Source organism: Sinocyclocheilus rhinocerous, unplaced genomic scaffold (assembly GCF_001515625.1).
Source record: "Sinocyclocheilus rhinocerous isolate Xijiao unplaced genomic scaffold, SAMN03320098_v1.1 scaffold2967, whole genome shotgun sequence".
Lineage (NCBI taxonomy): Eukaryota > Metazoa > Chordata > Actinopteri > Cypriniformes > Cyprinidae > Sinocyclocheilus > Sinocyclocheilus rhinocerous.
The window spans coordinates 169,940-181,618 of record NW_015634034.1 but is presented as its reverse complement, the minus strand read 5'-3'; the positions used below and the strand labels follow the sequence as shown (position 1 = coordinate 181,618).

Here is an 11,679-nt window from a genome sequence, read left to right as displayed (position 1 = left end):
GGGGAGGGGCATTTTTACTGCGTGATAAATATGAGCAGCACAACACAGCGGTTTATATGTATATTTATCCATAAATGGATAAATATTAATTCTGCTGTTAAAAACAAATAAAGAAACCATGTAGGAGAGTGGTTATTATGTGCAAACAGTGAGAAACTCTATATTTGTGCAGTGTGCGCATGTCAAAAAAAAATTTTTTCCAATTTGACGCTTGTGACACATAAACGCGCACATCAACCCAATCACTTTATTTAGCGTGCATTGTAAACACTACATTCAGATTCATCAATCGGAATGAATTCAGTCCGATTGAACCAAAAATTTGCATGTAAACGTAGCCAATGAAAAATACTTCGAAAGCATTTATTCATCTATGTCAGTTTCAACATTTACTAACACATTATTCAAATCAAAAGTTGTATCTGTGGACAATATTTAATGGAAATTAGTTAACAATGAATGAATGTGAAGATGAATTAATACTGTAACAAAGGTACTGCTCATTGTTAACGCAATAACTAATGTTATCTAATGTGACCTTATTGTAAAGTGTTACTGTTAAAATATGGTTAGCATTATGAATTTATTTCTTTTTTTTAAAGATTATTTAATAAAAATAAAAAAGAACAATTGAATGAGTTACAATGTTACATACCATTTTTATTACCATCATTAATTATTTTAACCATTTGGTTTTAGGGAACGTTTGTGGTGTGTCATGCGAGGAGGGCCGCGGTAGCTTTGTGTTCTCTCAGCTACTCACCGAGACGGTGTGACATGCACGTTAGAAGGCGTAGTTGTAACGCCACTCCCATGAGCTCCACAAAGAGATCACACGGCACACTCCTCACTGCGATGAAGTCATCCGCTCACGTTAATCACAGGCCCGTCCTTGTCTTCACATTCCTCGACCGTCATGCCTGTGCTACAACATTCTCACTGCATTACAAACCCATCTCAGTGCTAATATTTAGATTTTTGCTCAATCAGCAACCAGAGATCTGATCGTTGTCATCCACGTTTTTCAAATAGGGTTTTCATGTTTCATCCACCCTACAGTGTTTGTCTTGCGTGACTGTATGTTTGGAATGAATATAGAACACTTCTCATGATTTTATCATTGTCTTTACAGACTCTCTCCGAAAATTGGATTCCCCTGGAGCGAAATAAGAAACATTTCCTTCAACGATAAGAAGTTTGCCATCAAGCCTATAGATAAAAAAGCTCCAGTAAGTGAAACTATGATTGCGACACGAGCTGCCTTCATACCTCACAGTCCCACCTGAAACTGAAAAACTGCCTCGGCGAGAATAAAACTTGTTTTATTCCACTCTAATATACGATCATTTTATGTCACACTAATGTTAGAACATCTAGGATTACATTTTGGATACAAAATCTAGTGATCATTTTTAAAAGGCTGGCCAATTTTGACTGGGAACAACAAATTAGATTGAGGATTTTCAGCATAACACTATTATAAATACTATTAGAGTGTATAAATAATACTGGAACGACACTGCAATGTGACACTCAAAAAAACCTTGAAAAGATGCTCTCTAGGGATGCTTCAGCTTTGTTTTGACACACAAACACTAAATCACTGTAACGTCTGCAGTTTTACATTTAAGAGTCATTAGTTTTAGCAGGGCTGTTTTGGCTGATAAACGCCAGCAGTCAGTCTCCTCTGACAGTCTGGCCTTCATAGAGCGTTATCTCTGAGCGTCAGAGCCGGCTGCTCCGAACAACAGCTTTCTGTAGGTTTTACATTTACATTATCACAGGACTTTATTAAATAAATACACAGTTAGTAATCTGATCAAAGATCCATAAATTGACTGATTTGTAACCCTGCATTTACATCGTCTCTTCCTTCTTAACCCTGCAGGATTTTGTGTTCTATGCCCCGCGGTTGCGCATTAATAAACGTATCCTACAGCTGTGTATGGGGAACCATGAGCTTTACATGCGCCGCAGGAAGCCGGACACCATCGAGGTGCAGCAGATGAAAGCACAGGCTCGAGAGGAGAAACAACACAAACAGATGGAGAGGTGAGGATGAATCACCATGGTGATGTGAGGAGTGATGCTGTCTTATCAGCAGATGCTGCGGTATATAAAACAGACCATATTCTAGTGTAGCCTCTTATTTCATAACTAGAAGAAATTTTTTTTTTTTAAATTTTATTTGTTTTTTGTTTTGTTTGTTTGACCATGTTCTACACCGTATTCTACACTTAGGATCTTATTTCACAGAAACGTTGGCTTGGCAAAGCCTGGTATGAATTGTTTTTATGTAGTATTGTTTTTGTTTTTTTCGTTTGTTTTGCCCATATTCTACACTTATTTTATTTAGTTTTTGTTTTTTGTTCTTTGGCTTGGCAAAGCCTGGTATGAATTGAATTTTTGTTTTGTTTTGTTTTTGTTTTGCCCATATTCTACACCTTATTTTATTTTGTTCCGTTTTGTTTGTTTGACCATATTCTATACCATATTTTACACTTAGCATCTTAAATCACAGAAACTTTGGCTTGGCAAAGCCTGGGGCCTGTTTCATAAAACAAGTTTACCAAATAAGCCTGGCTTATTTCAGTTAGTCTGACTTATTTTAACCAAATCAACTGACATTAAGTCAGACTAACTGAAATAAACCTGGTTTATTTGGTAAACTTGTTTTATGAAACGGGTCCCTGGTATGAATTTTAGTTTAGTTTAGGAAACTAGAATCTTTGGCTTGGCAAAGCCTGGTATGAATTGAATTTATTTGATTTATAATTGTCATTTTATTTTGATGTTTTTGTTTTGCTTTCTTTGTTTTGTTTTGTTCATTTGTTTTGGCTATAATCTACACTTACTTTATTTATTGTATTTTATCTTTATGCTTTTCTTTTTGTTTTGTTTGTTTGACCATATTTTACACACATTCTACACTTGGCATCTTATTTCACAGAAGCTTTAGCTTTGCAAAGCCTGGTGTATGGATTTAGTTTAGTAAATTTTTGTAATACTTTTTATTTTGTTTTATTTTGTGTTGGTTTTTTTTGTTTTTTTTTTGTTTGTTTTTGTTTTGCCTTTAGTCAACTCCAGTTACGTTGTTGCTGCAAATTACTTTCCAAATGGCTGGCATTTAAACAGTTTTATATATAAATGATCTCTGTTGTGATTGGCTGATCAAAGTTCATGTTGCTACCGATCAGGGTGGGCCAAGATACTGAATAGACATCGATATGTAAACATGAGTGGTCCAATGTCAATCTGCTCATGGTTGTAACATCAGGAAACCATAAAGATTTCTGAACAAGCTGTTTTTGCAGCTGTTCAAGGAACTATGACCACCTTGGGAAGGTCAGTATGAGAGATGAGTTTTGTGTGTGGGTATAGAGCGGCGTCCTGAGCAAACGTCACTGTACTTCTCTTTGGTTGTGTCTTATCTGCAGAGCTCAGCTGGAGAGTGAGAAGAAGAGACGAGAGGCCATAGAGAGAGAGAAAGAGCAGATGGAGAGGGAGAAACAAGAGCTGATGATGCGACTCTACCAGTTTGAGGAGAAGACCAAAAAAGCGGAAAAAGGTAAGAAGCCAGGATCCAGCGTGTTTGTTTTTATTTGGAAAAAATATCATATCTTTTTTTATTTAAAATATTTTCATGTATAATGCAAGATGATTGTATTTATTGACTGCATTCACGTAAGCAATTAAAACAATCAACATTTGAATTGTTTTGACTGAGGAAAATGTCAAGCTTTATCTGATTTTATTTTAGAAAAGGCATGTAATTTTAACGGTCAGTATTTAGTTTTATTAAACAACACAATATGGATTATAGTTTTTAAAATCTAACAATCATTGTGACTGTTGTTTTGTGTGTTGTTGTGCCGTGAGTCCGTATGGAAAATTTGACTCCTAATTGGAGACGTCAAGCCAAATACAGTCACTTTGGTCTTTTGAGTTTATGTAACCCTTTAGCTTGTTATTCTATAAAGCGGAGACATTATACTTTGATCATGACTGTGCTCCAGCTGACAATACCATTGACTGGCAATACAAACACAAGATGGTGTCATACTGCACCTGTTACTCTGTTTCAGCTGTTCGCATGTCATATTTCTTTTGTGTTTGCCATAAAGCTTGCCTTTCTAATATTTAGTATAAGACTACATTATTAGACAAGGAATTTTTAATTCAGAAATTAGTAATATGTGAACACCGTAATCTATGTGTTGTTATTCTGGATTAAATAATGTTACTGAATCTTGTGGCCATGCATGCTAAAACCATCAGCCATCTCTGACTATACACAATCCAACAAAGCTTTCTGAATGTCCGTTTATGAGCTCTGTCACAATATGACACAATACTTCTGCCTTTTTCATCAGGTTAAAGGAAAATTCTGTCATTTTGTGCTCATTTGTAAGTCTTTTGTGACTTTTATATGACTTTCTTTCATGGAATTATATGTAGCAGCAAGTCCAAGCTTCTCTTATACATAAAATGAAAGTGAATGGTGTCCACCGCTGTCAAACAAGAGTTCAGTGAATATCAACTGTTCGACACAGAAAGCTATTGTACAGCCTCACATATTTTGGAATATAGTGCATGAATCATAAGTACTTTAATCATGCTTCAGTGGGTCTTTCTGGAGATTGACAGCCCTTGGTTCCCATCAACTTTCATTGTATGGAGGGGGATAAAAACCATGAACATTTACTAAAATTCTTGGTGTTCCATGAAATAAAGGTCACACAGTGTTTGGAATGACACGAGTAAATGCTGACAGATTTTTAATTTTTGGGTTAACGATCCCTTCAAAGTAGAATAGCCTACAAGGACTAAAACTTCTTTGCTAAAAGTGCTAAAACATAACTTGGTCGCAACTGTCTTGTATCAGACCAGAAATCTTTTGATTAAAGGGGTCATCAACTGCCTTTTTTATTATTTTGCACTGTTTTCTGAGGTCCCCTTATAATGTTATCAAGATTTTTACACCAAAAAAAAAAAAGAAAAACATAATTTAGAAGTAATAGGCTATTTTCTGTCCTGTTTTTAACCCCTCATCAGAACGCTCTGTTTGAATAGGCGTGGTGAATTGTAGACTCAAAAGTAAACGCCCACTGCTCTGATTGGATAACAGTTGTGTATGTTTGACAGCCTTCATCCTTCACAGATGTACGCTGCTGTGATTTAGGTTAAAAACGCATAAATACTCAGTACACATCAAATGATATGTAATAATAGACAAAGCAATAGTGATCACGTAATAAAAACAGTTACTCACACTTGTGTGGTGCGACATTGCTGTCAGGTCCAATTTATTCGGCACATCGTCGTCTTCGTTTCAATCTTTCTGAAAATCCCCCACCGAATTGTGCCTTCAGAGCCATCTTTATCATTTGGTTTCTACGTAGACCTGCGTCAAACTCTCTCATTATTTACACTACATGTGGGAATCGGTGGGCGGGGCTAAACAGGCAGCGATGTAGAAGCAGGCGTTTATCTTCTGTGGAGGTGGAGTTTGTTATTACATCATAGAGTGGCACATTCCACAACCTGTCCTTTTGGCAGACTGGCTTCAATATAAGCGGTTTTTAAACTAGCGAGAAGGTGTTGAATTCTGAAACTTACAGTACAGAAACTTTTTATAGTACAATGACCTCTTATGTGTCAAAAGATCAAGGGGATTTTGGTTTCTTAGTTCATGACCCTTTTAACATCCCAGATCTGTAACCGTTAGAGCATCACCATCCACAGGGAGGCCCAGACCCCTACTTAAAATGTAATGATGGTTGCACTTTAAATTAAATCTGGATGCGTGTTTTCAGACCTGCAGGAGCAAATGCAGAGGGCCATGCAGCTGGAGAGTGAACGGAGGCTGGCAGAGGAGGAGGCAGCCAGATTGGAGGCAGAAAGGCAGGCAGCACTGCTCGCAAAGGAGGAACTGGCCCGTCAAGCCCAGAATCAGCTGACGAGTCAAGAACAGCTGGTGAGAACCCAACACTCTTTCTCTGAAAAATTACTTTGTCTTTATCATTTTTTTCCCCCATTAACAATCCTCTCCATTCATCTCTTTCAGGCTGCTGAGCTGGCAGAACATACTGCTCGAATTGCACTCCTGGAGGAAGCCAAAAAACGCAAGGAGGAGGAAGCCATGACATGGCAGCACAGAGTAAGACCGTTAAGACATAAACCCTGTCACCTTTTTCACCCCTGATGAGTTTGCATTCCTGCAAATTTGTCTAAAAGCTGTCTGTATATCCATAACTGTAGTGCACTCTTAAGTTCTTCAAGAGTTGGATTGGTAGTCTTATATTTGTGGTGTTGGATTGCGTTCTTCCAGGCACAAGAGGCCCAAGATGACCTGGTGAAGACCCGTGAGGAGCTTCACATGGTGATGACGGCGCCGCCTCTCCCTCCACCACCACCTGCATATGAACCTGATGAGAATGAGTATGAAGATGGCGAGAGCAACAGTAGCTACAGTGCAGACCTGCAGACAGGCGGTATCAATGACCACCGCTACGAAGAACAGCGAATCACTGAGGCCGAGAAGAATGAACGAGTTCAGAAACAGCTGTTGGTAAGTATAACATTGCAGGAGCAACTGGATGAACTTTCCTAGGCTCCAGGATTAAAGCCTAAAGCCCGAAACACACTGCACAATTTTAGCAATCTTATAAGATCACTGCATGTCACACTGTGCGACTTGGCTACGATGTGTGTGTAGACCGTATGATGAGGACACCTGTTGACTCGTACGATACGACGTTACTATAGAAAAATAAAACATCATCAGCATGTGCTAGTGGTAAAAAAACAACAACAAAAAAAAGACCATGATAAATCACACCTTAGCAGTTGTATTTTTTTATGTGTGCTGAAAAAAAGTAGAAGCGGCGAAAGAGGAAGGGATAAGAGCTTGAGGTAAGCAGTTTTATGTTTTAGCGCCATGTCGCGTTGATTTCATGTCGCATTTTTATTGGTTGGTCAGTAAACGTGAATCGTAGCAGCAAACACACCGTGCGATGATCATGCTGCATCGTGGGCTGTATCGCAAGACCAAAGATGAACGGCCATCTTTGAACCTTTCTCACTGTACGACACAGCCACGATCACCGAAATCGCCACGATTGTTTCACGATGACAATCTTTCGTCTGGGACTGCTGAAAAGTGTGCAGTGTGTTTAGGGCAGGGTTCCTCAAATCTTGCCCAGGAGGGCCAATGCGCTGCAGAGTTTAGCTCCAACCCTGATCAAACTCGCCTACCTGTGATTTTCTAATGATCCTGAAGACATTAATTAGCATGCTCAGGTGTGTTTGATTAGGGTTAGAGCTAAACTCTGCAGGAAAGTGGATCTCGTGGGCCAGATTTGAGGATTCCTGGTTTAGGGCTTTAGGCAGTGGTAGCCAACCCTGCTCCTGGAAAGCTACCTTTAGCTCCAACACCTGCCTGTTATTTTCAAGTAATCCTGAACACCTTGATTAGCCGGTCCAGGTGGGAGTACCAGAACTACTGTGTCAGAAAGTGGCTAATATAGCTCTCTGTGAGTAGGAATGGTTAACCCCTGCCCCCCAAAAAAACATCTACTAGCAATTTGCCTTTCTTTTTAGGAGAATGTTGGGGTTCGGTTTAGGGTTGGTTAGACCTAGAGCTTTTCTTGGTTGACAGGAATAGTTAGGTGTCTAGCCCCAGGGATGCCTATAAACATGAAACATGTCCTACTTTGGTTCATCAGGTTGTCTCATATGATTACTGTGGTACCGCTAACAGATCTTTGTTGGTCCTGGGCAACACTCTTATCAACCAAACAGATTTTGGAAATAGGATTAGGCTCTTAGGATTTAGGCTTGGGCTTGGAGCTTGACTTACAAACCCATAATTTCCCTCTGCCTGCAGGGTTAGTCAACAGTTAGGGTTAGGAATGGTTGATGTGATTTTGCCAAGTAGGTCATGTTCCTGAAATAACATACTGTACTTTATCTGTCCTAAAACAACATTACTATCAAACAGTCCAAACACTATTATCCCAAAACAGTTCAAAAACTATCCCTCCCCCAAAACCCAACCGTAACGCATTCCTAACCTAAATCGGAGGATGTTGTCAACTAGATATCCAGTTGTTCTGAATGGGATTAGAAGCTTACATTGGGTTAGGCCTGAACAGCAATGTTGTTCTAGGTTGTTAATGCAAATGTATCCTACATGAGGATGTAGGGTTATGACTTTGTTGTTTTAAGTCCTTTTCTGAATTACATGGATTCAGCTCTTATCGCTCTCTTCAGTCACGGATCAAAGAAGCATCACTAAATCGCTAACATTATCTTCTTTACAGGCTCTGACCTCAGAGTTGTCCCAAGCTCGTGACGACACCAAGAAGACTCCGAACGACCTGTTGCACACAGAGAACGTGCGCGCCGGCCGAGACAAATACAAAACTCTCCGGCAGATTCGCCAGGGCAACACTAAACAGAGGATTGATGAGTTTGAGGCCTTATAAAATATCTGGACCAGGAAACTTTGGGAGGGAGGGAAGCAGGAAAGGAGTCTCAAAGCCCTTGTCCATTTTCTTTCTGTCCCTACGTCTGAGTGGTCAATGCAAGAGGCACATCCTGCGTACAAAAGCACATGAGTGCGTACACGTACAGCACACAGTAATGCAACAGATTTGATTCGTTTGATATGAACACTGGTTCAACACGCACTAAAAACGAAATTATTAAAAAACTGCACACTTTGACACAGGTTTACCCCTTAGTGGTGTACATTGAATTTCACGGTAATACTTTACAGTAAGGTTCTGTACTGTAGCATTATTTAATGTATGAGGAATCATCAACATACAATATCACTTATTAATGTTTGGTCATTGGTTCATTCTTTGTTTGCAGTGCTAATTAGTGATAACTTTTAATGTTTGTTTATACAGTATATGTAGCCATAAACATTAACACATTGCTCAGTTAATTGTGTTAAATAATGTTAAAACACACAGCCTTATTGTAAAATGTTACCAATTTCACAGAATGTACTGAAATAAATCTGCTTTTGCCATAATATGAAGCTAGATGATATTTAAACGCACGTGCCAACAATGCTTCCTCCTTTTGTTAAATATATGTTAGTAATTCAATATTCTGGCCAAAATATAATTTTAATTAGTTTTGGGTTGTAAAAAGTGGTACTTTTTCTCCCCCTTTTTCTTATTAATGATCCACTCAGCACAGGGCTTGGCAGTATGATTCATTTTATGTTTTGTCTGATATTAAAACTCTTTAATTCATGTTGAATATGGCTTTTGCCAGAATATTAGTTCTAGTGTTTATTTATTCAGTCTTTGGGTTATTTAAGGTTTATGGGTAGATGTACTTTTCTTCTTTACTAATGACAGTGCAGATTCATTTGTTTATTGAATTCTGTACTGACCTGTCACGATTCCTTTTTTGAAGCGATTCATATTGTAAGTTATACTTTTTTATATATATTCAAATGCATGTTAAATCCTTAGATTTCCTAGATTAGATACAAACTGATTTTTTATGACTTTGAACTAGTTACTGAATGTTTATTGCCATGACCGTGGGATGAAGGAAGATTTGTTTAATAGATTTTTGTAATCTCCGTAGGTATCTAAATTTTTTGATATATTGAGATTTTGATATATGCTGTGTTGGTGGATCTGTGAGCAGAGTTTCTCACGGACTTGCTAGCAGCTCTTTATATTTTAATTAAAACTATTACAAATAGCACAAATCGGGTAGTGTTAAGACACCTTTACTCTGCTGGTGGGACCAAATGTAAAATATATCCAACAGAAGAATGGAGTTTTTTGAGTGACGTGCAAATGGGCGAATATGACAATTTAGTAAATTGTTTCTGTGATGCCTGTAACCATGTGGTGCCACTTTCATCAAAAAAGAATAGTATTTTTGTTGTTGCTTTTTTTTTTTTTTTTTTTGGTTTTTGTACATAGGCTGAAAGTCTTAAATGTATTTGTTTTCTCCAAATGATCCTATTAATTCATTCTTGATTTTCCACCATCAAAATCAGTTGTTTTAATCACTCGCAGCACTTTGAGCGCTTGTGTTTAAAATATTACTTGATATCATCCATACACAAATAAGCTTTTCACACTACGCACTACCAACCAGTGGCAGATGAGGAGTGTTTTTACAGGGCTTAACATTGTTTTTAACCCTGGGTTATGAATCTAGTAACTAACCCAGGTTAAGAACTATTTGACCCTGGGTTAACATTTTAAAGTGTGACTTATGTGGATAATAGAAATGAGCTGTTATCAGTAGTAATATAAACTCGATTATCAAGCTTGACAACTGGATTTATTTATTTTCCCCTAAAAGGTGTTTATATTAGAAATAAAGATTTATGATGAACAGATCTGGGTGTGTTTATTTAAGAACAGAATACTGCACCACATGCCGCCTTTGTGGAAATATTTAGTTTATTAAATAAGTTATGAAATGATAAATATAAAATATATTGTATAAAACAACAACACAGAAAACAGTTCATGTCTAAAGAGATAAGAATGAGGCACTTTAAAGACACTCTGGGCATCGGTGTGTCAGGATTGAGCTTGTAAACACAACTGTCACTCGCCAGGATCTGTGGGTTGATGGAAAGGATCCACCTTCTTCAGTTATGACCTCATGCTTGTGCTGACATTTGCATGAAATGGAAGAACGAAGTCATGCCACTCTCCTGGCATCTGCTGCAGACGTTGCCATGACGATTCTGCCAAAATAAGCAGACAGGATGACATACAAGCCCATATTTTTTTGTGCTTGAGAGTGTGCAGACACATTATTTTTCTACTGGTGCTCATTTATAGATTCAAAAAACAACTACTGACGTCAATCATTTATGACTGGAGACTTGATCTCATGTGAGTGTACATCATTTTAAATACATTTCACGCACCTTTAGGTGTTAAAGTTTTACTGTAAAAAACCTAAGCTGCTTTTAATGTCTGTTTTGTGTATGGAGCTCACCTCCGGCCAGCCGTGCTGATCTCAGTAGACGGTCAGCGAGGCTGAAGGTGTTTTTCTCCCACAGGCTGAGCTGCAGCGTGGCCTGCTGGAGCTCCTGACGCGTCAGTCTGCTGAAGTTCATTTGGACAGAACCGGAAGTCTTCTTCAGTGCTGGACTTCTCTGCACCAACTCTCGATCTCCAGGAAGGCAAAGGATTCTGGGAAGACATTAATACCCAATTAATGCACATCACATCAAGTCATGGACCATATATGCCTTCAGATTATGGCACAACATTTACATTTTTGTGGAAAGGAGACTACAGGTTCACAGTCATTTTTTATTCAGTACTGTTAAAAAAAAAATAATAATAAATATATACATGTATATATATGAATACTTTTATTCTGCAAGGATACATTACATTGATCAAAAGTGAGAGTAAAGAAATTAATAATATTACAAAATTTCGAATTTATACAAATGCTGTTCGATAAAATGTTATTTTCATCAAAGAAACCTAAAAAAAAATGCATTATGGCTTTAACCATATGAAATGTTATCAAATCAGCATATTAGAATGATTTCTGAAGGGTACTCTTTTTAAAATTATAATATTTCACTATATTAGTACTGTAGTGTGCATACAAGAGTTATATATATATATATATATTTATATATATATATATATATATATA

General features: G+C 37.8%; 2 protein-coding genes across 3 annotated transcripts in view; one reads left to right on the top strand and one right to left on the bottom strand.

Moving 5' to 3' along the window:
• LOC107745284 (ezrin-like) overlaps positions 1-9,046 on the top strand; it is a 36,468-nt gene extending 27,422 nt beyond the window's left edge. The window contains exons 7-13 of the mRNA XM_016559134.1: positions 1,133-1,229; positions 1,889-2,052; positions 3,438-3,568; positions 5,817-5,977; positions 6,068-6,160; positions 6,332-6,571; positions 8,325-9,046. Coding sequence (XP_016414620.1) covers positions 1,133-1,229; positions 1,889-2,052; positions 3,438-3,568; positions 5,817-5,977; positions 6,068-6,160; positions 6,332-6,571; positions 8,325-8,489 — 1,051 coding nt within the window. The 3' untranslated portion in view covers positions 8,490-9,046. The remainder of the gene's footprint in view (positions 1-1,132; positions 1,230-1,888; positions 2,053-3,437; positions 3,569-5,816; positions 5,978-6,067; positions 6,161-6,331; positions 6,572-8,324) is intronic.
• Positions 9,047-9,868: 822 nt separating this feature from the next.
• LOC107745283 (synaptotagmin-like protein 3) overlaps positions 9,869-11,679 on the bottom strand; it is a 21,653-nt gene continuing 19,842 nt past the window's right edge. For both annotated transcript variants that reach the window (XM_016559131.1, XM_016559132.1), the window contains exons 15-16: positions 11,002-11,198; positions 9,869-10,744 (exon numbers count right to left, since the gene is read on the bottom strand). In XM_016559131.1, the coding sequence (XP_016414617.1) occupies positions 10,650-10,744; positions 11,002-11,198 (292 nt within the window). In that variant the 3' untranslated portion in view covers positions 9,869-10,649. The remainder of the gene's footprint in view (positions 10,745-11,001; positions 11,199-11,679) is intronic.